Raw genomic sequence first — 26,698 nt, 5'->3', positions numbered from 1 at the left:
TTCTCCCACATAGGCCATTACAGTTTGAGTTCCCTTTGCTATACAGTAGATCCTTATTAGTTATCCATTTTGTATATAGAAGTGTGTGTTATCAGTCTCAGTCTTCCAATTTATCCCTCCCACTGCTTTCCCCCGGTCACTGAACATTTGTTTTCTACATCTACGACTCTGTTTTGGAAGTAAGCTCATTTGTACCATTTTTTAGATTCCACATAAAAGTAATATCATACAGTATTTGTCTCTTACTTCACTATGACAATCTCTAGGTCCATCCATGTTGCTGCAAATGCTGTTATTTCATCTTTTTATGGCTGAGTAATATTCCATTGCATATATGTACCGATCTTCTTTATCCATTCCTCTGTAAATGGACATTTACATTCTTTCCATGTCCTGGCTATTGTAAACAGTGCTGCAATAAATGCTGGGGAGCACACATCTTTTCAAATTATGGTTTTCTCTGGATATATGCCCAGGAGTGGGATTGCTGGATCATATGGTAGCTCTATTTTTAGTTTTTTAAGAACTTCCATACTCCATACTGGCTGAAGCAATTTATATTCCCACCAGTAGTGTAAGAGGGTTTCCTTTTCTCCACACCCTCTCCAGCATTTCTTGTTTGTAGATTTTTTGATGATGGCCATTCTGACCAGTGTGAGGTGATACCTCATTGTAGTTTTGATTTGCATCTAATTACTGATGTTGAGAATCTCTTTGTGTCCTTTTTGACCATCTGTACATCTTCTTTGGAGAAATGTCTACTGAGATCTTCTGCCCGTTTTTTCATTGGGTTGTTTGCCTTTTTGATACTGAGCTGCATGAGCCGTTTATACAGAAATTAATCCTTTGTAGGCTGCTTTGTTTGCAAATATTTTCTCCCATTCTGAGGGTTCGTTTTCTTTATGGTTTCCTTTGCTGTGCAAATGCTTTTAAGTTTAATTAGATCCCATTTACTTATTTTTGCTTTTATTCACCAGCCCTGTTCTGCCAGGTCCTTCCAAACCACCGTTATCTCCATCTGCCCTGGTGGCCTGCCCTGACAGCATCTGACAGGTCACTGTCTTTCCTAATTCTAAACAGGGAACAGGGCACAGGGCCCTCCACCAGGAGAGCCTCCCTAATGTCAAGGCAGTTGCATCAACATTGCCTCTAATGCTCTTCCTAAAGACTCTCCCCGCTCCCACTCCAGACCTCTTATCTAGGTACGACCCCTTTCAAATCTTTTCCTGTGGCTTAGTCCTTTCACTTAAAGCTGGAAGTTCACCCAGCATCTAGTGCTTCCGAGTCCAGCTGAGAGGGGTGAAAAACACCCATGAATTAATACTTCTCTTAACATCTCACCATACTTGGGAGGGAAGAAGAACTTCAAAGACAGTGCTTTGGGGCCTGCCTGTCCTAGACAAGTGTACCATTATTTGAAGATCCCCAGCCCACGGCAGGGTGCACAGTGATGCCTCTGTAAGAAGGACTGGCACAGAGGCCCAGGCACTGCAAGGAACCAGTAGAGGGTGGGGTGAAGGGGTGAAGTGTGACAATCTCTAGGTCCAACCATGTTGCTACAAATGCTGTTATCTCATCCTTTTTATGGCTGAGTAGTATTCCATTGTATATATGTATCATATCTTCTTTATCCATTCGTCTGTTAAAGGACATTTACACTGTTTTGCTGATAGCCCAGGTTTGCAGTCATATGAGCCTGGACCTCATCAGGTCTCCTCTACTTACTGACGGGATCACGGCCAGTCATTCACCTCCTCTCAGCCTCAGTTTCCTCACCTGTAACAAGACGCCATTGTCTCCCAGGACCTCTGCATGGAGCAGACTATCGGCACTGAACTCAGTGCCTGGCATGTACACGCTCCGAAAATGAAACCTATCTGTTAGTTCTCAAAACCACACACACGCTCAGCCCAAGCTGGGCTCAGGAGTTCAAAGGGAGTTTGTAACACTCCTTTCTCAAGTCCTCTCACAGGACCTCTGTACACAAATATATGGGTACCACCACTCCCCTTGGGTTATTCTTGCATGCAGGAAACACATCTCGACTCAGGCTGCCTCAAGTCAGAATAGGGATGTACACAGTGAGGACCCTTTCAGTGCCTCATATCTGGCTCAAAGAGCTTAAGCCAAAAAGAAAAGAACAGGTCTCCTTTGGCTCACATAACCTAAAATTCCAGGGATATCTGCCTCTGGGAACAACGGGACCACAGGACTCCATGGACACCACCCAGACTTGGCCTCACTCGCCCCACCTCTCAGCTCTGACTCCCTCTCTAGGCCTGGTTACCCACCTCTCACGATCTGCGGCTGCAGGCTTATTCTCTCAGCAGCCCTCCTGGGGGAAACCTGCCTCTTTCTTGGTTGTTCTGGCAAAAAGCCAGGCCTGGAGCTTGGTAGGCCAAACCATGGGCATTCCTGAACCACTCACCGTGGCCATGGAGACACAGGTAAAGCAGTGGGGTCAACCCAATCAGGCCCTGGGCTGAATGAGGCAGTGCAGGAGAGAAGAAGGCAGGGATGGAAACCCCCAGATGCCTGCCCGCCCGCCCTCCCTCCACAGCCCGGCTCTGCACACCTGCTCCCCAGTCACACTCCTTTCCAGCTCGCACCACCAGTGGCCTGAGATGCTCGTTAGTCCCCAGCTGAAACTCGAGAGACTGGGAACCTAACTGGCCCAGCTGTTGGTTGGGCAGGGATTTCCTCGCCAGGTCACATAACAGGTGCTGCTGGCTGAGGACGAGTGCCCGTGGGTAGAAGTCCAACTTGATCCCATTGGCGGAGCCAAAGCAGGGTTGGAAGATGGTTGGTGTCGCAGTTCAAATGAGGTTGCCTGGCCGGTCCATTATGGAAGAGCCATGGGCGGGGCAGTTTCTGTTAGAAGAAGTGGGGGACAGCAGGCCTCACGAGTGACACATCCAGGTGCCCCCATGGCATCTGGAATGGAAACAGCTTTATTGATACCTGAGGAAAGTGCAGGAGAAACACTCCTTCTGACCACTCAGCCCATCCCCTGGGGCCAGGTCAACCAGAGGCCGGACTAGTCCTCTCACCCTGCCCATGCACCGGGGGTCATCCAGGGCCTCTCTGGCCAGTGTCCAGAGGCCGGACAAGTCAGCGGCCAGAGTCTGGAGAGAGCACATCTGTAGCCATGGCTTCTACGGCAGGGGCGAGGCCAGCCCGGCAGCCTCACTGGTCAAGGTCCAGAGCCTCCTGGGTCACAGTTCGGAGTCCGATGGAAAACAGCTCCTCCCAGGGCTTCCGGATCCAGGCCAGCAGGGCCGTCAGCTGCTCCGGACACACAACTCGGAGTGCCCAGAAGCTCTCCAGCCGGGATACCTGGCATACAAGCAGCAGTAAGGTGAGACACACGAGGGCTCTGCCCAAGCAGGGGGGCAGTGGGGCGGATCTCAGGAGGACCAACTGCCCCTCCCGGTTCAAGGCCTCTTCTCATCCCCAGGCCTGTCTCTCTCCAGAAAAGATCCTGACTCTGAGCTTTTAAAACAGAACCCAACTGACACTGATGGAAGACCCCCCCAAAAGGGCTTTCTTGTTTACCACCTTGTGTTGTTAATCCTCCCTGCTTTCAGACTGTCAGTTCTGGAGTCAACTCCAAAGAATCGCTGGGACTTAGTTCCTGGCTCTGTCATTTATGACCTGGGCCTGCAAGTTAACACCCCCCCAGCCTCAGAGTCCTCCACTGTAATTGCACTAAAAACCCTACTACCTCCTCATGTGGAGGCTGTAAAAATCACACAGCTGGCGCACAGGCCCAAAGAGACAAACTCCAAGAAGTGTTTGCTTCATCAGGGCCTCCGAGCTAACACAAGGCTGGGCATCAAGTCCACAGTGTTCCCATAGCCCGTAACTGCTTCCTCAATACTGTCTACACCAAGTGACAGCCTCCCAGGTCCCGGCACCCTGTTTTCTGCATTCCTCCCCATCATGACTGCCTGTGGTAAATTCCCTAGAGCCCAGATCCTAGTCTTCCTAGACCCACTTGCCACACCACCCCCCACCGCCCCCTCCTCACCCCTCTCTCACACATGCTTCACACCTCGTCATAGAAGACCAGCCGCAGGGCCTGTGGGGCCACACGATACAGCAGCACGGAGCTCAGGCTGCTGAGGGGCTGCTGCTCCCTGACGCTCACTGAGGGGCCTGGCCCGGGGGGTGGGGCCTTCTCAGACGCTTCACCAGACGCTGGAGGAGGGGGCTCTGCCTGGGACCCTGCAGGGTCCTCATCTAACAGGTACAGGGTGGACAGAGTCAGCAACAGGGACACAGGGCAGGCAGCGGATCCTAGGGTATAAGAGACAGGGTGAGGCCCAGAGAAGAAGGCCATGGAAGAGCCCAGATCCCCGGGCCGGTGTCCCAGTGCTGCTCAAGAGGAGGAGTGACCACATTGAGGCGGCCACAGCACGGCCTGTGCCTCTGGGGGTCAAGGTCCTTCCTTTCCCAAACTCTAGGGATCTCTACCCTCTAAAACCTCTGAGGCCCAAGTCAAAGGGAACCTGCCCCACTCCCACCCCCACATCAGAAAGATGCACCCACTCTCCCCTTCACCAAAAGGGTAGGACAGGGCGGACTGAGATGATCTGCTCCACTTCCCAGAAAGCCTGGGCCCAAAAGCAAAGGTCCCTGAGCAACAAGACACCCCAGGGCACCCCCTGGATCCTTCAGAGAGACCAGGACACTGAGACTGTTACTGGGTGGAAGTCCACATCCCAGCACTGCGAATTACTACAAAGGCACGAAGAGGTGCCAGGGGGCTAGAGGGCTGGAAGGCCGGGGCCAGATCTCACCTTCTACCAGGAACGCTCGAAGGTAGAAGAACCGGGGAGGCTCTGAGGAAGAGTCTGTCTTCAGCAGTGGCCTGAGGAGAAGGCAGCAGGCCCAGGAAGGAGCGGTCAGCCACGGGGTGGGAAGAGCCACAAGGGGGTGGAGTGAGGAGAAAGCCAGGCCCAGGTCAGGAGGCACCGGTGCTCAGGACTCCACCTGGGGCTTGTGAGGGGAGGGGCTGTGCTCCACAAGCAGCTCTCTGGGCCTCAGCCTCCTCAACTCACCAGAGCCTGTGCTTCGGGGTCACCTCCTCCTCCGTGGCGCTGACACTGCTCCTCCGCGTGGGGGGCAAGGACTGCAAGACATCTGGACAGAGCCAGCCAGGGACAGGGAGCCCTCAACGACTCCAGCTCTTCCATCCCAACCTCTCCACACCTTCCCATCCTCCGCGCTGCGGAACTTCCAAGAGGGATGGGTCCTGTTACCCGTCTGTCTTCACTGCGGGCGCCAGACCTGGCGCTGTGGTCCACAGCCCCCTGCCCCACCCCCCCTCCTCCCCCAGCCCCTTCTCACCCGTGAGCTCCTCCAGGAAGGCCCGGCAGCGCTTGGCCTCTCGGGGCAGCAGGACGCAGGCCCCCACCCCGGCTGCCCACTCCAGCCGCAGGCTCTGTCCCGCCAGGCCCAGCTCTATGTGCCGCAGATCCTGCAGGGGAACGGCCAGGGCTGGCTGCAGCCAGCTAGCCGGGGGCCCGCTGTGGAGACGGTGAGGGCAGAGTGGCAGGAAAGAGTGAGAGCAGAGTCAGAGCCTGGGGGCCCGGGCCCTTCCCTGGCAGCGGCCCCGCCCACTCACCAGATCTCCCCCGTCACCTTCAACACGTAGAACCTGTGGTCAGACACAACCACGAGACACAGAAATTCCCCCGGGTGGCCTGCCAACGCCAGCGGCACCTAAGAGGAAGAAGAGGTTGGTGAGAAACAAGAGAGGACTAGGGAGGCGGCCGCCAGATTGAGGGCCAAGCTCCTGCTGACACTGCTCACCCATCCGGCCTCTCCGTCGGCCTCGCTCTCTAGCCCACAGGCCCGCCTGTACTAGGACCCACATCAGGCTCTTAGCAGGTCTCCCTGACCGTCATCTCACCCACTCCAGCCCACCCTCTGAGAGGACGACTGCCCCCAAATACAAAACCCATCGCCACTCCCCAGCTCCCCAGACTTCAGAGGCTCCACAGGCCTTGGGATCAAGTCCAAGATCCGCGGCAGACACCAGACGATGCTTCCAGGCTCTTCTCAGGACACCTGCCCCGCCCACATCCTGGCTGCGCCGCTCACAGTCACTTCTCCCCACCAGTTCCTCTCAGGCCTCTGTGCAGTTGCTGCCTCCTTTCCCTAGAGCACTCTTTTTCTCCCTCCTGTCACTCATCCTGCAGGAAGGAGAGGCTTCCCAGGCCCCCACAGGCTGGGATCAGACGCCCCTCGAGGGCCTGAGCCTGATTCTGGCACGGGCACACATCATCGTGGCTGCCTATTCCTCACACCAGGAGGGAGGATGGAGAGCGAGACTGTGGTACTCTAGGCCCTCGGAGTCCTGCAAGTGCTCACAGATCCAGAGAGGGATCTGTGGCAACAATGGCCAGAGGCTGGCCAGACAGCCCGCAGACACCGACTCCATGTGTGCCCCACACCCTGTGAGGCGAGCAGGGTCCTCCCTGTGGGAAAGGGGAGACTTCAGAGGCTCAAATACCAAGGAGCATGTCCAGAGCCACACTGAGAGTCACTGCTGGCATTCAAACTGGAAGCCAAGCCTGGTGGCTCCAGAGTGACTGCCCAGACAGTCTGCTGTGGTGGAAACAGGCAGGGGGGCACGGGGCAGGGCCAGGTTGGCACAGACCTTGAGGCAGCACTGGAACTCCTCCTGGGCATCGGTGAACACCTCGACATCCAGGAAGAGTCGGAGTCGGTGGTCGACAGAACGGAGGCCGCAGCGCTCAGGGGCTGGGGGTGAGTGGTAGGCCGTCAGCCCACCCGGGCCACCCCCGCATCCCTCCCCCAACACCACCTGTCTCTGTTCGCCTAGACTCACGCGGGCTGAGGCTCCAACTGTGGTGGTCATGGGAGGCCGGGGCCTGGGACGAGGCACTGCCAGCCCCATTGCTGTGGTCACTGTGGCCAGGAGGGTCGTGGACAGCGCTTGGGGACTGCGAGGGTGCCAGTGATTGCTCTTCCTGTCTCTGCTCCCCACTGGGGGTTCCGGGGGACACGGCCAGAAGAACCACGTGATCACTACCACAGTATGGACACACAGCAGATGATTCTGGAGGGGGAATGGGCACAGCTCATCAACCACACACATACACACACATATACACACACATAACATCCCCCTTCCCCAACCCTGCTCCCCATTGCGCTCACAATACTTCCTCCCCACTCTGGGACTCAGCTGGGCCCCATCTCCAGCTTTACACGCTCCCCATGCTCCCACCCAACCTGATGCCCTGAGCAGGCCAAACTGCTGACCCGTCATTCCCCATCCCAGTGACAGATGAAAAGGCCCACAAGCTCCTCAATACACCTGCCTTCTCATTTCAGAAGGCCCTTTCAGAGAGGGCCACACCCACCCAGGCCCTGCTCTGGGTCCCTTCCACAGCCCTGGGCTGGGCATGTACTTGAAGTCTGAGAGCCCGAAATCAACAGATAAGGGTCCAATTCCAGGTTCTCTGTGCTTGTTTCCCCATCTGTGAGATGGAGATGATGACAATCCTAGAGGGTTGTCAGGACGAGTGAATGGAATTGGGTAAAGAAACCAGGACACAGATCAGCAATGAGACAGGAAACACTCTTTGTGCAGCTATGATGTGCTGGAATGTGCTAGACCCTTTGACAGCTGTATCGAAACTCTCCTGACCCTACTGTGCAAGTGAGGAAAGCAAAGATGGAGTCACTGACACGCCCTGCCAAGGCCACGTAGCTGGGGTCAAGGCGGCAGCTACTGTGTATGGAAGACCTCAGTTCTGAGCCAGGCGTAGTGCCTGGTGCTGTTCTGTCACACTGAAATCTCCTCACGTCACAGGGCAAGTTCATCCTCTTCTTTGCTCAGACGAGCTGAGGCTCAGATCAAAGGAGACCAGAGCACATAGGAATATACAAGACTAACGCCACCACCGAAGGGACACCAGGGCCACATGACCCTTGGAGTACAGACAGGGTCTGGGACAGGGTAGGGCTATTTCTGTTATACACACTGAACTGCTGGGCTTGCAGCTGCCCAGGCAAGTTCAGGTTGGAGAATGAGTAAAGAGGGCTCAATTTCTGAATAAAATTTAAACCCCTGTTCCAGCTACTGCCAGGAAAAAAAAACAAAAAAACGCAATTAATAAAAATCAAACATTTCAGTGCAGGTGTTACCAAGAATATTTTTTTCTTCTTCAATGTCTTCAAAGACACAGCTTTTTGACTGGTCTGCAATGGAAAAATCTGTCATCTTAACAAACAGGGTGTGGAGAAATGCCATGAAGTGTTACTCAAGTGACTCACAGGGTCAGTCAGGGAAGAACAACCTAAGCCCCCTTACACAGCATCCCACTACGGCTGCCAGACAGCCAGGCGCTGCAGGGAGTGCTCATATGTTTTACGTAGCTTCTGAAATAGTAGCAAAAAAAAGGAGGGAAATGCTCCAAGTTATGGGAAAATAATGGGTATGTTTTAAGCAGTTACAGAGATTGTACTTCCTGACTTAAGAGGAAAAAAGGACGTAGTTTCTTTTATTTTTTTGTAAACGTGGCAGGCAGACAGTTTTAATTTTTCCTCCAGGCTGAAAACTTGGCCCCTGCTCCTTTCTTCCCTAGGGTTTCCCCTCCACACTCCCAGCTCAAAGCCATTTTCCCTGAAGCAGCAGGAGGCGCATGGACACTGCGGTCAAGGGCAGGGCTGGTACCTGTCTTCCGGAACAGTGGCCTCCAGCCTTCCTCACTGTCCAGCCCCAACCTGGGCTCCTCTGGCTTGAACTCACGGCCACAGCGAAGACACTGGAGTCTGTCCTCTGGCGGGACCCCCACTTCCTCAAGCTGATGCTGAGAGGTGGCTGCTGGGGTCAGCACAGCCAGCAGCTCCTGAAACAGGGTGGGCCAGACACAGCTGTGAGCAGGACCTGAGTCCTTAGGCTTCCAGCCTCCCCCAGCTGCCTGGGCCGCGTGCTAGGTTCCGTCACCTGGACAGCCGCCTGGGCATCCGGCTCCAGCACCACGTAGCGACGCAGCTGCCGGTCAGGGCAAATGTAGGAGAAGCGGAGAACAAGGATGGGGCCCTGGGGTCGTGGATCTGAGCCCTGTACAGGAAGAGGGGTCAGCGGGATGAAGGTTATACTGAGAGCGTGACGGAGATGATAGCTTTGGACTCCACAAAAATGCTTTTGCTGACAGCCACGCTGTAGCCCAGGAGCTCTGCCCCTCAGCCCAGCCTCCAAGCCACCTGGGGCCTGCCTCTGACCACTCAGTGCCCCTCCCTGGCTCCAAGCTCAGTGACAGAGTATGGAAAACACCCGGCCCAGTGCCTGACCAGGTTGTCAAGAGTCAGTTCCAGGAAAAAAAAGCCTAGCACCCCTTCCAGAAGCCCTGCTCCCACCGCTCACCTCGGGCACCTGCTCGCTCTGGGTCTGGGTCTCTGCCTCTATCTCAACTGCCTCCAGACTCTGGAGCTCAAGTCGTTGCAGAGTTCGAGCCGCTTGGAGTTCCACCTCAAACAGGTGGCCCGTAGTGACCCAGAGAAAGCACTCCCTGCCCCGCACGCCCTCGGGCCCCTCCAGGGGACACACCAACATGGGCCGGCAGAGCTCCACTGAAGAGAGACAGAGAGGGGTACACTGTGAGGAGAGAGAGGCGGCCAAGACTCAGCCCCCGCTGTGGAGCGGCCATCCATCCCCGTACTTGGGCTCTTCTAACTCCCGGACACACGACCGCCACGTGGCTCCGGCCTCTCTTGCGGCCACCGAGCGCTCACCCTCCACTTCGCTTTGCTCCTCTCCTCCCTCCTCTTCTCCCTGCTCCTCTAGCTCCTCCTCCTCCTGAGGCTCCAGCTCCAGCTGGACCTCCTCTGCCACTTCCCGTGGAGACTCCTTCTCAGGGGGTGGAGGGCTGGGTGCAGACCCTGGGCTCAGGGTGTCCGGGGACAGCGTGCTGAGGGCAGAGGCCTCCAGGTGATTCCGATACTGCAGCCAGTTGCAGCCAAACCGCTCCCGAAAGCTGCTCATGAGTTCCAGCTCCCGATGCTGCTGCACAAACCACCCTGGGCAGGCGGGGGAGCGCGTGGCTTAGCAAGCCCGGCCCCACCATGACCCCCAGCCGCCCCATCTTCTGGGTGAGGTAAAAAAGGGGGTGTGACGGCAGGGGATGGCCAGTTCAGAGGGAAGCTGAAGTCTGCCCCTTCGGCAGCAGGTCCTGAAGTGAGTTCTAGACAACACTGAGGTCACGTGCAACTCAGAAGCACAAAGCACCTGCCCCTTAGGGAGATTCGAGAAACAGGGCAATGCATTTAAGGTCCAGAGACGTCCTCTGGTTTAACCCAGCTTTTCCCAAACTGATGGGGCCACAGAATCCTCTCATTATCCGACCCTCTGACATCCAACAAAGATACCATTCCCTGAAAAATCCTTTGGAAAGTGCTGCCCAGGAGCAGTCTCTTCTCCTTTCCCCAGATTGAAAGAGGAAGGACGAAGAGGTCCCCGCAACGCTCCACTCCACCAAAAACAGAAGTCCTCCCGACTAGAAGACTGGAGCGTGTCTGAGGCCGGGGGCTGGGGGTGGGCTGACTCACCAGCCGGGGAGGGGTCCAGTGTTCGGGGCTCCGGGTCCGTGTCACTGGGTTCCGAGATACTCGCCCGCCTCACACGGACTCGGCTCTGAGGTTGGGAGAGGGACCCTACGTTCTATGAAAGCCAGTGGCCTCCCACCCAACCCATCCCGAACACCCACCCGCAGGCAAGGACATGCCCTGACCACTCCCAGGACCTCTGGAGCCCAGAGCCCCCATAAATGCACCCAGTCCCAGGCACGAGGCAGCCTAGAACCCCATTTACCTTCACCTTGCGGAGCGGGGGCTGGGCCACAACACCCCCTGATGAGGGGCTGTCACTCAAGTCAGGGCCACCGGAGGTTTCGATCGTACTCCCCACCGGCCAGGGCAGAGGTGGTGCCATGGTGCTGAGCCCCGAGGATGTGGAGGTCTGGCATGGGACAACAGGAAGGAGACAGAGGTCGGCGCCAGGGCGTACCCCTCTTCTGCCCACGCTCACCTAGAGACAGGGCCTACCTTACAGCTGATTCGCCAGACCCTTCCTCAACGCCTCTGTTTACCTCGGCTAGCCCCCTCCCTTCACCTCCTCCCAGATCGATCCCGCCTCGTCATTCCCACCATACGAACCTGTAAATCAGTCAGTGACAAGGCCTTTCCGTCAAGAAGGAACTGAGCAAAGATAAAAAGTGAAGGCAGTGTCGGTGGGGAGCACACAGTCTGGGGAGCCCCTAGCCAGGGTTGGGAGCCCTCCTAGTCCTGTAAGGACCAGCAGGTTCAGTGAGGGGGAAAGGGATAATAAGCCAGCAGTCTGAGGCCTCGGCCCCTCACCAAGGGATGTGGGGAAAGGCAAGAGCGTGCAGGCAGGGGTGAGGGAGGCCTAGGCAGGAAAGGGAACGCAGAGCAGATATGGGCAGACCACTCACCCCAGCAGCAGTGTCCCTGGCACGGGGCGATAAGTACCGGGCGGTGGCCACTCGGTGCTCAGGGTGGAACCACAAAGGGTTCCCCTCCAGGTAGAGCTGGGCACATGAAGAGGAGACTGAGGTGAGCCTTGGGCCTCCTTATATGAGGAAGGGGGCCGACCAACTCAGCATGGGGGGAGGTGGGGGTGGGCACGAAGCCAGCTCCCTGCTCCTCACCTTGCGGAGCTCCGTCAGCAGCCACAGGGGCGCCAGCTCCCTGTGTCTCTCCAGCAGGTTGTAGGCCACATCCAGGTGCCGCAGGTTCTGCAGCTGTTCCAGGCCTGGGACAGAGATGAGAGGGGAGGTGTGAGCAAGGCTGTGGGTGAGCAAGGGTGGAGGGGCGTGGGGTGGGGTGGGGTGGGGTGGAGTGGAGGGGGTGTGCTGGGGGAAGGCACGGCAGAAAGGCCAGCCTGGGCACCCCACACCTGTCTGAAGGCAGCAGGAGGCTCTGGTAGGCACACGGATCCCAGTCCACCCTGAGTCTCATACCGCCCCCATTCCCTTCCATGCTGGGACCCCTCCCCAGCACCTCCAGCACCCTCCCCCACTTACCATGCAGGCTCTGGAGCTCATTGCCCCGCAGAATCAGGGTTCCCAGAGCAGCCCCTGAGGGTCCCATTCTCGGCACCAAACGCAGGTGGTTATAAGAGATGTCCAGGTGACAGAGCTCAGACAAATCCTGGGAGGGGATGGAGGGGGCAGTGACAAAGAGTCTCTCCTTGACCATACTCTAGCCGGGCTCCTCTGAACCCTCTTCTTGATTAGGCCTCAAACTTGGCCTACAAAGACTACGGACTCTCAGCACAAATGATTTCACCTGCCCCTATATCAATCCCCACATTAAGACGAACAAATCTACCAGTTTCTAATAGCTCCGGAATGATCACCCTAGTCCCCTGACGTCACTGCCCAGGAAAACTCAAGGTCCCAGAAGGACTGAGTTTGCTCCAGACAACAAGGGCCCGGCTCTCCGCCTCCGTGGGACTTTGACAAGCACCAGTTAGCAAACCAGACAGGTTCACATGGACCAACACCCCTTCCTGTTTTTCGTGCATATCCACTTTCCCAACTTCAGAGGAACCCGACTAGGGTTTGGTCAAAGAGAGAATCTGCTCAAGCCCCTGCCGTCCCACTTCCCACTGCCTCATGCTCCCTTGAGAATGCTCACCTCTGCACAAATCAAACTGGAGTTCAGTTCACACTGAAAAGCTTATTACTGATTAAAATAGTTTTACTACTAATTAAATATCACCAATAGTTTTTTGCCATTTTAACCAGAATCCAGCTTTATCTCTGACAGGGAGACATGGGAGAAGGGTTCTTCAAGTTCAACATGAAAGCTATCCTTTTCTGAGCTAGACACTGAGCTAAGTAATACCAGATACTCTTCACAATCATTTTCATACTATAAAAGTAGGTACTCCAATGATGTGTACTTTACAGATGAAAAAAATGAGAGGTTAACTAATTTGTCCCACGGAGATGAGGAGTTGAGGTTTGAACACTGGTTTGTTTTATGCCAGAGTCTGTGCCTCCAAAGAGTACTGCCTCCCAGGATGCGACTCCATGGGCAGTAGGTGTGGGGAAGCAGGGGATGGCAGGTGGGAGGCAAGAGCAAGGTGGCAGCAAAAGGAGTCGGGAAGAGAAGGTCTGAGCAGAACAAGTGGAGGCCCAGGTGGCACCCGCGGAGTCAGGCTGTTCATACTCACCATCAGGAAGCCCTTGCAGTCCTGGACTTGATTGTGGCTCAGGTTCAAGAAGCGAAGAGCTGACAAGAGACGCTGAGGGGGGATAGGGACAGGAAGCAGAAAATCGGACGTCCCCAGGCAGCCAACTGGCCCTCCACTCTAAGGGCCCATCCCTGTCGTTCCCCAGTTTCCCAAAGACCTTCCTGAGACTCACTCACCAGTGAGCTGTCTAAGGCAGTCAGGGCATTGTAGCTGAAGTCGGCAGACAGCAGAGCCAGCCAGGGCAGGGCAGAGCAGAGGTCACCGCCGCAGGCTGACAGCAGCTCCTGCACAGATAGGCAGGTGCTATTACCTCCACTCTCCGCCCACCACCACGCCAAGGCCACGCTCTGTCACCTGGCCATGCAATCACTCTATATACTGAGCCCTGTCTGGAGATGCAGACTTAAAGAAAGCCCAAGGCCCCCTTCCCAGGGAATGTGAGCAGACAGAGCAGAGGGGGAGGTAGACATGAGAATGTCGAATACAATACGCTAGGTGTGATTGTAAACTACAGTGCTGTGGGAACACAGCAGAGGGAGTGAAGACACTGTCTAGCAGGAGGCAGGGCAGGCTGCAGAGAAAGGGGAACATCAGAGCTTGGTCCTCCACGTCTCTCAGGACAAGGCTGCTGGGCTTGCCCCTGAGTGTCCTTACCTCTAATGCCTGGAGGCTCCTGCTGCAGATCAGGGTCTCCAGCTGGGAATAGATGCCACGGAGGCCACGGAGGCAGTGGAGGGGGACACCTCGGAGCTGAAGCAAGGGAAGGGAGGGAGGGAGACTGAACTTCACAGAGGACAGATGTCTGATCCCCACCTCCCAATGGGGAGGAGGGGAACGATGACAAAGCCACCTATGGTTCAGGGCAGCCTTAAATGGAAAAGTGGGTGGCGCATCACTGCAGAGCAACAAGCACACTCCGGTCTGCCCCCCACACCCCACCAAGAGGCCACCTCCCTGTCCCTGCCCCAAATGTCTGCTCAAGCTGGGTTTTGTGCACCAACATCCCCCAGTGCCCCGTACCTCCAGCTGCCGAAGGGACTTGAAGGGAAAAATTTTGATGGGCCCTGAGAGGCCAAGACCTGGGACATGGACCAGCTAAAAAAAAAAAAACTACTCAGGTCACCGAGGCCCGGCACACGTCCCTTTCCTTGGCCTCTCTTCCCTAGCACTGCCAAGCCCAGCTCTCTCCTCACCTGGGTCTGGGCCCTGTGGATTCTGTGCATGCATGCCACACCCCCGGCCCCACCTCCACTCTTCTCTCGTGCTCTCAGTACCCCCGACCCCATCCCCACCCCAGAACCTTGAGTGAAAGCGTTTTCTGCAACACGTCGAAGAGGAACTGAAGCTGGAGGATGATGGGGGAGTCGACGGGGTGGGAGGGCAGAGCCACAAAGCCTGTCTGGCCAGGGCCCCATGGCCCCAGATGCAGCTCAAATACGTGGTTCAGATGCTGCAATGTGGCAGTCAGCAGGGTCAGGGTGCTACGGCCAGACAGCACCACATCCCCTGCAGGGAGAGGGGCAGACAAGAGGAGGACGTAAGAAAAGACTCCTTTCATTTATTCTGAGACTTTCGACCCCAGGATACAGCCACTCCCATTCATACACCCGTTCCCATTTGCCACAACAGGATCAAACTTCACCAATCTTCCTCACTCAAAAGTCTTCAGGGTGGCTCTCCTCTATCTTTCAAAACGTCCTAACTTTTCTGCCTGATAGACTGCTTCACTACAAGACTCCAACTTCAGCTTCCTCATTTTCTGACACACTCCCTTCCACTCTGCCCAGCTCAAGACCCACCTTCTCCAGGAAGCTTTCTTAGCATGCACCGCTGCTGAACTTTTCACCATAATTACTCACTTCATATGAGAGCGAACGAGAAGTTTTGTCTGTATTTCTTCGTCTCATTGTATAAGGAACATGTGCACTTACAGAAACTTTCAAACAACACTAAAATGCATGTCAAAGAAGTAACCACTCATTTAAGCACTAAGGTGTTGCTACTTCTCTCCACGTTAAACTGCCTTCTTTCATCCTTGAGGGCATCTTCTGGTATTCATTACTGCATCTATAAAAACACAGCTACAAGGTCCTACTGTATAAAGCAGGGAGCTATATTCAATACCCTGTGATAAACCACAGTGGAAAAGAATACTTAGAATGTATATGTGTGTATAACTGAGTCACTCTGCTGTGCAGCAGAGCTTGGTACAACACTATAAATAAATTATACTTCAATAAAAAATAAATAAGTAAAAGTAAAACTACAAGATAGGTACAGAGATTTTTAAGTTTCTTGGAAAAAATAAGGATTGACTAGAAGGATTTTGCAGAAATAATACAGAGAGATTTCCATACCCTTATATGTAACCCTCAACGGTTTTATTTTATATGGAGTACAATATCAAAATCAGGAAATTAGCATTGTGGACAAGGTGTACATATAGTTCCATGCCATTCTGTTACATGTAGGTTTCTGTAACTACTACCACAATCAAGATATAAAACTATTCCATCACTGCAATACTCTCTCTCCTGCTACACTTTTAGTCACTTGTGTGCCTGTGCGCATGGACTCACACACACACCCCCCATCAGCCCTAACCTCTGGAACGAAGTCAGATTCTTGCTGAATAAGTTATCAAATCCTACAACCTTGTATGAAGGATTTTCTAGGTACTAGACACTAAGGATACATACAGACAAGGTTCAAGGACTCTCCCTACCCCGAAAGAGCCTCCCAGTCTAGAAGAGGAGACAAGACATGCACACAGTTAATACTACAAGCCAGAAAGTAAAAATGCTATACAGATACCATCTACAAGAGTGCAGAGAGATGGAAAGGCAGCTAACATTGAATAATACGTGCCAGACATATGTTATTCCATTTAAATTTCACCAAAATCTCCTAAAAAGCACTGTTAATACCTTCTTACAAATACAGAAACTGGAGCGCAGAAAAGTTAAGAATCTCAATTGAGATCATAAATCTGATAGGAAGTTGTTACTTCCATCTGCTCTCAAAGCCAGAACTTCTACAACTAATGCTAACCATTACTAAACAACTGCAATGGCTCCACTGTGCTTAGGCTCGGAAAGAAGAAACTAATATTTACTACCAATTTTGAGTGTCTACTATATATGCAGTCACTGTTCTAAATGCTTTATGTGAATTAAAATTAATCCCCATAGCAATCTTTCAGTTAAGTACAATCATTATCCCATTTTGCTGATGAGGAAAAACTAAGGCTCAGAAAACTTGAACAATTTGGCCATGTTTGAGACAACTGGGATTCCAACCCAGGGGCTTTTAATTATGCTATACTTCATGCTTTGCCACTGTCAACTACAAATTAGCACTTGCCATTGGCACTTGTCATCCACCTCTACAAGGATTACATCATGTGCTACTCCAGCTACTGATTTTCGACACCCCCAGAAAAGAGTTTAGGGTGGAGAACAGAAATGAGGAACTTGGTGCTCTGGAACAACAACAACAAAAAAAACTGGCAGCACAGGTCTTCAGATAGTTAAGATATTTTCAGGAGCCAATTTTATTATGAGCCCAATTCTTGTATCTCTTCACATCTAGCACTCCTCATAAAAACACTAAAATCCTTCGTGGTGACAACTGCTGCTCATCACTGGCAGAAACGGTCTGCAAAAAAAAAATGTGCTTGATAGCATTTACTCTCCCTTCACCAAAATCACATATATACTGACCTTCCCCCCTACCTCTTTGGAGCAGTTTCTCAGAGCCATCTGAGATGCTAGCTCATGGGCTATAGTCCTCATTTTGCCCAAATAACACTTTTTTAAGTTAGCACCACACAACAACGATTATGACTAGTCCTTGGTCTAGAAGGGCTTACGGCCAAGTAACGATCATTCCCCTCTGTGAGTATCAGAGAACGCATGAAAAAAGTGGCACCCGAGTTTGGCCTAGAAGGATGGCTAAGGTTTAGACCGTCAAAGACAAAGCGCGGCAGAGCGAACAAATTCTGGGAGGCGTAGAGAAATTAATTCTTTGACACCCAAACCCTCGTGACCCTAAACAGCTGTAACCGCATGACTCCTAACGAGGCATGTCTCTGGAACGCAGGAAGTAGCCCCTCTCGCCCAGCCTCAGCCCAACCGGAAGTTCACTCACCGGACTCGCGCAGAAGCCCGGCGAGCTTCCACACCAGAGAGTCCCGCGGAGCGGTCGTCATGGCCACAGGACGCTGGGGGCGGAGCCAGAGAAAAGAGGAAGCGGAAGAGCTTCAGGTGGTAGTAGTGCCAAACGCCAGGACGTCCGCGCAAACCGAAGCCTCGCGAAGAAAAAAAAAAAGCAAACAAGAGGGCGAGAAAGAGCTCCTCTTTGGTTCCCTTTCAAAGAGCATAAAGTCTGACCAGCCAGACTGACGTTCCTGTGTGATCCTCCCACCAGCTCTACAGCCGGGCGCCTATCAATAATAGACAGGAAGTCCCGCCCCGGAACAGACGCGCTCGGAAGGGACGGCCGGAAAGTAAGCCTTCGCTGCCGGAAACCATGCCGTAAGTCGTGCGAACGTGTCGAATGGGGGCGGTGCCCGCTGGTTCGGGCGAAGGCGGTCCTTTCGCGTGTCAGCTGCCTGAGCCTAGATCCCAATCCCAAGCTGGGCCTCCGCCGTCCCTTCCCCTTTGTGGGCCCCGCAAGGCCTGAGAAACCCGCTGAGCTCGGCTGGGGCCGCTCCGGGTCAGTGAGGAAAATCTGACTCCTTGTTTGCAGACTGGGCGGGGAAGCAAAGTTGAGAGAAAAGGAGTTTTCTGTTACTGAGGAAAAGACTCACCCAAACACTCATCCGAGCACTCCTTTTTCAGTTAAAGGAGAGCATGTCCGCCATGGGAGGCAGTTTTTTAACATCTTCCTCCAGACTCGCTTTTCTTTTTTCTTCGTAAATATCAGCCTCTCACATTAGCTTCGTAACGCTCCACATGCACCACGTCCTTTATTTTTCCTTTGTTTCGACTCCTAACACTTGAATTTAAAAGTCATTGTTTCGAGTTTGAAAATGTGAAAATAGACTCACAAAAGCCTAGGTTACTTGGGAAGGTCATTCAGTTAGTAACCAATAGCTCCGAGACTGAATCTCCCATTGCAGATTTCACTTGATCCCGGTGAAATACAGACGTCGACTATAGAATTAATGAGTAATGCCTCGTAACAGAATTTCTTGTTTTCAGGGAGGGTTTGGTTTTTTTAATGTAATGCCCAATCTTCTGATTTGTTTTTTTTTTTTATAAATTTATTTACTTTAGTTGATTTGTTTTTAAAATTAATGATAGGCCAGTTGAGAGTAGGAATAAGGTCACAGTCATTTTTATTCCGAGTTACAAAATTTGAAGGATCTTCTTTTATGAAGACAAAATATTTGAAATGGCAACTTATGTTTCTAAAGCACGCAACTTGGCGACTATGGCATACTATGTGTGACTTGAACCGAGAGCCTAAAAGAAGTGAAACAAAGAGGAAACACATCATGAACAGCAAAGCAGTATACAAATATAAAGTAACAGTGGGACCTCAATATATTTTTGTTGATTATTAATCCCGTAAAGGTGATGATTGTCAGTCCCTGTTTATCAATGGCCTGGAACTAGGGAGTGGCTGGAACTAGGGAGTGGGTTCTCCCATAGGGCTACTGCTAATTCTAACGTTTTTAGACAAGAAGAGACAGATTGTTTTGATGTTTCTGACATTGCAGTGCTTTGAAATCAATTTCAGGGGTGCTTCTCCAGCCCACAGAGTTTTTCACCATTCATATGGGTAGCCACCCCCGCCGCTGTCCCTCCCCACCCCCCCAGATTTGTTTTGCATTCCCTTGAATGTAAAAGTGGGGGCAAAGAGCAGCAAAGAAAGCTTAACTGGAAGAAGAAAATAGCTTCTGAGAGAAGCAGCAACAAGAGACTAAGCAGCTTTTTTTTTCCAGCCCTCGGTGAGGCCCATTCCCCTTTCTGCCCTTGCCTGGAGGGGAAGCCTCCTTCCAATGAATTCTTGGCCACCTTCCAATGAATTCTCCCCACCCCACCCCACCCCCTTTTTTCCCTCTAAGTTAGAGTGTATTTCTGTAAAGTGCTGCCATAAGGACCTGGACTAAGACAAAACCTTTGCAAAAACTTAAAAGTCTTAACGGGAAAAAAATTAACCTTTTACCATAACAGAAAAAAAAAAAGACAGCATATACCTATATTTTGAGAAATATGCAATATCTATATGAAGAAAACCAGAGAATTTTAAGGACATTAGAAATGACCTAAGTAATTGAAAAGATAACATGTTCTAATGAAAAGATTCAATATTATACTGATGTCAATTTAATGTAATTTCCATCAAAATTTCAATGGTAAGATTTTGGAACGCGCCAAGTTGATTCTAAAATTCCTCTGGAAGACTAAACATACGAGCCCTCCCAGATAGCAGAGTGTCCTATGAAGCCACAGTAACCAAAGCAGCACGATACTGACAAAGAGATAGACAAATATCAACAGAAACAACTAAGATTACATGGCAGTTTTTTTTTACTCTCTCTTTCTCTCTTTAATCGCTAAGTCATGACCAACTTGCGACCCCATGGACTGTAGCCTGCCAGGCTCCTCTGTCCATGGGATTCTCCAGGCAAGAATACTGGAGTGGGTTGCCATTTCCTCTCCAATTGACTTTAATGGTATAAAAAAGTGACTTGTTCCATAGTTTTGGAACAACTAGCTTTCCATTTGAAAGAAACTTAAGTTCCTAACCTTACATCACACAGATTAAATTCCAGGAGGATCAAAGAGCTAAACATTGTTTTAAAAATTAACTCTAAGGACTCTTTAAAGTTTGAAGTTCAAATTCACCTCTTAAAGAATTATTATCTTAATTAAAAAAAACATGCAATATCATTTCAAAAATAAATTATCCTTATAAAATAATATACAGGGCTTGCTACTGCATAATTGCATATTGTTCAGTCGATAAGTTATGTCTAACTCTTTGCACCCCCAAGAGCTGCATGCCAGGCTTCCCTGTCCTTTACTACCTTCCTGAGTTTGCTCAAATTCAGGTCCATTGAGTCAGTGAAGCCATCCAACAGTCTCATCCTCTGTTGCCCCATTCTTGCTCTCAATCTTTCCCGGCATCAGGGACTTTTCCATATTATCATGAATGAAATTATGTTTCTCAAAGAAATGCTATGACATTATGCTCTTAATTTACAAACACCCTTCTGAGTTTTATGCCACAGGAATCACACTCCACCTAAAATCAGAACTGTGCATCAGGTTTCATCTCCATATTATTGTATGAGGAGGAAAGTGAGCTATAAGCAGCTGTCAATGCTAGCTTCCCTGCCACCTCAAGTTGCCTGGGGTAGCATCCGCAAAATGCTTGTTGCTAAAGGGGTAAAGGAAGTTGTGCTGGTGACTAGCTTAGGCAGCAAGGAAGGAGAGAAGGAAGGAAAGGTATCTTCATACAAGAATGACAAAATCAGCCACCAGAGAATGCAAACCTCAGCATCCTGGTCCAGTGCTTGTTTGTTTCTGCAGCCTTAGAGCATGCAATCCCCTGGACTGTTGCCCATGGAGGAACAGAAGTAATAGTTCATCTTTAGGATGTGAGCCTCGTCTCTGAGCTGGACCTCACCACTCTGGTGCTAGAGCCTCCTGCAGCAGATCAGATGACCGAAACCTAAGGATTCCTTCTTAATGAAAATTTCACACTTGGAATTGCATTGTGGGTAGGGAGGGTAAAATTGGATGCTTTGTTTCATCAATTAGGTATCTTCGTGAAGCAGAAAGGCGAGGGTTGGGGGGCACATGGGAGGAAATGAAGAGGTGCAAATATTAACCTCCAAAAATAGATTTTGGTAAGAGTTTGTACTAGTTAATCTGTGTGCCTGGCACCCACAGCCCCAGAATCCAGTGTTCAGAGGCAGTTCTTTCTATGTTAGTAACCACATATCATGTCTCTTGGCTCAGCTGCCAGACTGAGCCACAAAAGACTGGTCCAGGAACTGACCGAGTCACCACAATCAAACATATGGGACAAATCAGCAGTATTGGAGAAACTCTGGCTTGAGAACTCTGCGTTGGACCGCAACCAAGCAAGCCCATCCTGCCTGGTTACAGGAGAGACTGAATGTGAGGTGCACGGAGGGAAAGCTGGAGAGGCAGAAGCCGAGTTCAATGTGAAATCAGCGAAAGCCTGAGAACGAACAGCTGGCCGAGAAGCTGCAAAATAATGTTTCAGTGACCCAGCAGCAGCCATTGTCACCCAGCCCAGGAGGAATTGCAGTTCTGCACAAAGTACACTGAAGGATTCCTTGAGTGGCTTTGTAGTAAACCTGAGGTCACCTGAGAGTGCCTTTAATTCTTTTCATTATCTATCCTGACAGCCCATGGAATCATCTGAGAAGAGGGCTAAGAAGGGCTATAAAAAGATTGACCTTGGGTTTAATTCAGAACACAGAAAGAAAAATATGGTATGAGAACTACGTTCTCTATTCAAGCTCATGGGAAAACAGCAAAAGCCTGATAGGAGATGAGAGTGGAGGCAGCTATGGAGAAGAGAAGAAAGCAGACAAAAGTCACTGTTTCAAGCATAACCCATACAAGACCTCTTGACAAAGACAGGTACATATGTGACAAGTGTCTGCCATCTCAGTTCTGCCTACATGCAAGGCTGGAGAGAGGAAAGAAATGGTGCACAGCAAGGGAAGAAGCTGCGAATAGAATAGCAATAAAAACTTGCAAAGTGAAACAAAGACAAGTGAGATCAGAGAGCTTAGGGTATCCAGGACTGAGGGAAGAGGAAAGACAGAGCCTGCTTTGGAATCTCAGAGCTTCTGTAGAACCTCAAACTTAGAGCACTCTTTCACTCATTCGTCCAGTATTTACTGAGCCCTGACTATGTGCCAGATTCTGTGCTGCATTCCGGGTAGATATAGGCAACAACAGTGCAGCTCTTGTTCTCAAGAGCCGGCAGTATGGTGGAAGAGAGACTCCAGCAATCACATCTCAACACTGTATTTGCTTCCTATCATTGCTGTAACAAATGACCAAACAGTTGCTTGAAACAACACATGTTTATTAGCTTATAATTCTGAAGATCAGGAGTCCAAAATGGATCTCATTGGGCTAAAAATTAAAGTGTCCTCGGGGCTTTGTTACTTTCTGGAGGTTCCAGGGGAGAATCTGTTTTCTCGTCTTTTCCAGCTGCCTGCATCCCTGGCGGGCGGCCCCCTTCCATCTTCACAGCCAGCAACGACTGAGTCTTTTTCACATCACATCACTCTTGACACTGACCCTTCTGATTCCCTCTTCTACATTTAAAGAGGATCATTGTGTTTACATTGGACTCACCTGGGTGCTCCAAAATAATCTTATTCTCTGGTCAGTTGATTCACAACTTCAATGCCATCAACAATCTTAATTCTCCCTTGCCATATAACATAACATTTTTAATTGAATAAATTTGACATATAACATTGTGTAAATTTATTAGAGTGTGCATGTAATATTTGCCCAGATTCTGGGAATTAGGACATAGACCTCTTTGGGGGGAGGGGGCATTATGCTGCCTATCACAAGCGTGATGCATGTTATAGAAGAGATAGTGATATGGGAGATGGGTCTCATCCCAGAGTGGAAACGGAATTCCTGCTGCAGCCTCTCCCTCTCATCCCAGATAGTTAGAAATAACAGAAAACATATAAAAATAGGTAACTAAATTCATAATCACCCTGGATAACAAGGAGGGCCCTTAGTGGGCCAGCAACCTTGAGGAGTCCCTGAAAGAAGGATAGCAAATGGAAACTGGACAGACAAGAAGATCACAGCCCCAAATGTGCATAACAGTAGACTGCCGCAGTTGAAAACAGCCGCAAGAGAATGCCATGCTCAGAGAGGCAGATCCTGGGAGCTCCCGGCCTCAGGAGTCCTCAACAGCGCACTGATTATGCAACATGCCGCAGCATGTCAGCCACTCCACACATGCTCCCCCTTCTTGTCTCCTGGGGCCACGAAATTCCAGCAGGAGTATTTGCCTTCAGGCGGGAGCAGTGGATATAAGATCATCAGATGGAGAGAAAGGACAGTGTCCTTGGTGACTGGTGACATAAAGGAGGAAAAGGGAGCACCTGATTGTGGAAAATGAGCTGCCAAAACATCCTACCTCTGAGTGTATCCCCCTGCCCACAGCAACTGACAAGATGATGATGTATACCATGACATTATCTCATACCCCTTTTGCTAAAGAGTGTACAGTCATACAGGAATCCGAGGTAAAGGAGAAGCCTCCAACTAATAATTACCAAACATTGGGAGAAAGCATCTTAAAAGAGACAGCAGTGCATAGAGGAACTTTCATGAAGTGAAATAAATCATAGAGCAAAAACAAGACTTTAGAAAAATTATAACATTCTTGGGTGGGAAAAGATATCACACTGACTTTTTCTTATCAACTGAAAAATTGAACATACTTATGAAGCAACAAAAATCCTCAAAAGAGTGATCAGAGGGACTTCCCTGGTGGCCTAATGGGTTAAGCTTTCGCCTTCCAATGCAGGGGATGCATGTTCGCTTCCTGGTCAGGGAGCTAAGATCCCACATGCCTCACGGCCAGAAAACCAAAACAGAAAATAGAAGCAATAGTGTAACAAATTCAATACAGACTTTAAAAAAATAATAAAATTAAAAAAAAAAAAAAAAAAGAGTGATCAGAATAAGCCCAGCTAAAGGATACATGTGTGACCAGGAGGATTGAGCAAATATGCGTTTTTCCAGCACATAGCTCAACACCAAATATATAAATTATCTTATTTTTTTTAAACTAAGATACCCAGAGGATTGATGTAACACTTTCAACATCAGCTAATAATAAGGGTCTGAAGGAGAAAATAGAAATATGAAAGGAAGTTATGCACAAAGGAACAAAATAGCCTAGAAATGAAAAAAAAAAAAATGACTCTTCAGTTTGAAAGGTCCCATCAAATGCCAATTAGGATCCCTTTTACAAATTAACATGAGATTTGCTAAGTCGCTTCAGTCGTGTCCGACTCTGTGCAACCCCATAGATGGCAGCCCACCAGGCTCCGCCATCCCTGGGATTCTCCAGGCAAGAACACTGGAGTGGGTTGCCATTTCCTTCTCCAATGCATGAAAGTGAAAAGTGAAAGTGAAGTTGCTCTGTCATGTCCGACTCTTAGCGACCCCATGGACTGCAGCCTACCAGGCTCCTCCATCCATGGGATTTTCCAGGCAAGAGTACTGGAGTGGGTTGCCATTGCCTTCTCCAAACATGAGATTTAGTGTGACACAATTTCAGATGCGTGGTAAGGAGGAAATCTTGAAAATTTCCGATGGGAAAAAAAAATAGATGAAGTACAGAAGTATGAGAATCATATGAGCATTAAGTCTCATTGAAAACCAGGATACAAGAAGCAGAAAGAATTTTTCAAAATTCAGAGGAAAAAGTCTTTGACTCTAGAGCTATACCCACAGCCCAACCATCATCATTCAAGTGCAAAAATAAGAAGACTTTTTCTGTTGCAAAGGACTCAGAAAGTTTATCACCTACAGACTTATTCTAAAATAAATAATAAAACAAGGTAGATCAATACTAAGAAAAATGAGCCCAAGAAAAAGGCAAAAAGCAATGGTCAGCAAAGACTTTAGTAAATTTATTCAAGCTAAAGAACTTCCCAACCCAGGAATCAAACCAGGGTCTCCTGCATTGCAGGCAGATTCTTTACAAACTGAGCTATCAGGGAAGCCCTCTCAAACTAAAGAGTAGGATAAAATAGGGGGGGAAAGGGCGTGGGGAGAAACATTAAAAGGATAAGAAGCCAGGAGCTGGTGGCAGATGGTGAAGGCAGCACCTTGCTGAAGAGTAGGAAAGGAAGTCTTTAGAGCTGTGGCCCACACAAGCACAGGATTTGCAGAATTTAATAAAAGTATGAAGATCTTGCCAGGAAACCTGAAAACAACGAAAGCAATGATGTATCAAGAAATAAATTAGCAGAATTGTATGAAGACAAAGTGAAATGCAAATCTTCCAAATCTGATAGACCTAAAGTTAGTCTTTAAGAGCCCACAGACTTTCTCCCACTACTGGGGAAAACATTCACTTGTTTAAGGAGCTGACGACCACGTCATTCCATCGCCACATCATTCCATCATTAAGGTTCTATTCAAGTGAACATGGCTACAGGGGATTACATATAATTCAACTTTCTACTGGGAAAATTGTGAATGAGCTAAAGAGGCAAGGGAACATGGAAGTGCCCCTCTGAGTGAAGCCTCAGGAGCTTTGGGTCATGAGAAATCTAAGTCATCTACAGGTGGAGGATAGAGATTGGGTCATTCCTTTTGTAAGCAATCTGAATATATCAATGGAGAAAATCAGCAGCCAGATGTTAGATTCTGCTTAAACTGTGAAGCAGGAGCTTCAATTTATTTGATGGAGAATTGAGACCTTACAATGACCCAACAAATGTTCAATTTGTTGAGCATTTAAAGTCTGTTAAGAGAAGGGTAACTGTCTTTGCCTGTACGCCTGATGTTCAGCAACTAATATTATAAATCCTTTAAACTGGCATTATTTTATTCATTTATTTTTAATTGACTGATAATTGCTTTACAATATTGTGTTGGTTTCCGCCATACATTAGCATATATCCTCTCCCTCTTGAACTTCCTTCCCACCTCCCACCCCATCCCACCCCTCTAGATTGTCTCAGAGCACCAGATTTGAGCTTCTTGCATCATACAGCAAACTTCCACTGGGTATATAATTTTTCATATGGTAATGTATATGTTTCAATGCTATGCTCTCAATTCGTCCCACCCTCTCCCTCCTCCAATGTGTCCTCAGGTCTGTTCTCTATGTCTGCATCAACCACTGCAATCTGCAAATAGGTTCATCAGTACCATCTTTCTAGATTCCATATATATGCTTTAATATATGATATTTGTATTTTTCTTTCTGACTTGCTTCACTCTGTATAACGGGCTCTAGGTTCATCCACCTCATTAGAACTGACTCAACTGTGTTCCTTTTTATGACTGAATGTACCACAACTTCTTTTCCATTCATCTGTCGATGGGCATCTAGGCAGCTTACATGTCCTAGATGTTGTAAATAGTGCTGCGATGAACATTGGGATGCCTGTGTCTTTTTCAGTTATGGTTTCCTCAGGGTATATGCCAAATAATGGGATTGCTGGGTCATCTGGTAGTTTTATTCCTAGTTTTTTTAGGAATCTCCATACAAAGGTCCGTCTAGTCAAGGCTATGGTTTTTACAGTGGTCATGTATGGATGTGAGAGTTGGACTATAAAGAGAGCTGAGTGCCGAAGAATTGATGCTTTTGAGCTGTGGTGTTAGAGAAGACTCTTGAGAGTCCCTTGGACTGCAAGGAGATCCAACCAGTCCATCCTAAAGG

General features: G+C 49.9%; 1 protein-coding gene and 1 pseudogene across 9 annotated transcripts; one reads left to right on the top strand and one right to left on the bottom strand.

Annotated features, from left to right (window-relative positions):
• Positions 1-2,907: 2,907 nt before the first annotated feature.
• On the bottom strand, positions 2,908-17,677 carry STK11IP (serine/threonine kinase 11 interacting protein). Of its 9 annotated transcripts, none has more exons than XR_014080606.1 (25): positions 17,650-17,677; positions 17,408-17,480; positions 14,559-14,764; positions 14,279-14,353; positions 13,913-14,008; positions 13,435-13,542; positions 13,238-13,309; positions 12,081-12,207; positions 11,706-11,809; positions 11,490-11,585; positions 11,194-11,235; positions 10,850-10,996; positions 10,588-10,672; positions 9,775-10,059; positions 9,407-9,612; positions 8,987-9,103; positions 8,714-8,888; positions 6,860-7,090; positions 6,668-6,771; positions 5,630-5,727; positions 5,353-5,531; positions 5,064-5,238; positions 4,803-4,873; positions 4,055-4,299; positions 2,908-3,336 (listed from the first exon to the last, which is right to left on the bottom strand). XR_014080606.1 is itself a non-coding variant. In XM_081584306.1 (25 exons), the coding sequence occupies exons 2-24, from the start codon at positions 17,466-17,468 to the stop codon at positions 4,049-4,051; spliced, it is 3,018 nt and encodes a 1,005-aa protein (XP_081440432.1). In that variant the 5' UTR covers positions 17,469-17,480; positions 17,650-17,677; the 3' UTR covers positions 2,908-3,336; positions 4,031-4,048. The 9 variants fall into 9 exon arrangements, 7 of the variants coding, with proteins under 7 accessions (XP_081440432.1, XP_081440427.1, XP_081440431.1 ...); XR_014080607.1 differs by lacking the exon at positions 17,650-17,677 and adding an exon at positions 15,058-15,207 and having other exon boundaries at positions 15,954-17,488; XM_081584306.1 differs by having other exon boundaries at positions 4,031-4,299; positions 5,064-5,145.
• On the top strand, positions 17,467-25,836 carry LOC145540499 (UBX domain-containing protein 2B-like; annotated as a pseudogene).
• Positions 25,837-26,698: the final 862 nt, after the last annotated feature.

This window comes from Giraffa tippelskirchi, chromosome 3 (assembly GCF_054371585.1).
Source record: "Giraffa tippelskirchi isolate mGirTip1 chromosome 3, T2T-mGirTip1v1.2.pri, whole genome shotgun sequence".
NCBI lineage: Eukaryota > Metazoa > Chordata > Mammalia > Artiodactyla > Giraffidae > Giraffa > Giraffa tippelskirchi.
This window is presented reverse-complemented; position numbering and strand designations above follow the sequence as displayed.

What these genes read in the sequence shown, in the direction of transcription:
- STK11IP (XM_081584301.1), bottom strand. Translation starts at nt 17,468, where the DNA reads ATGACGACCGCTCCGCGGGACTCTCTGGTGTGGAAGCTCGCCGGGCTT. An exon ending in AGTCCCTTCGGCAGCTGGAG is followed by an intron (nt 14,009 to 14,278) that starts GTACGGGGCACT and finishes CCCTTGCTTCAG; the next exon opens with CTCCGAGGTGTCCCCCTCCA. An exon ending in AGTTCCAGTGCTGCCTCAAG is followed by an intron (nt 5,728 to 6,667) that starts GTCTGTGCCAAC and finishes TCTTCCTCTTAG; the next exon opens with GTGCCGCTGGCGTTGGCAGG.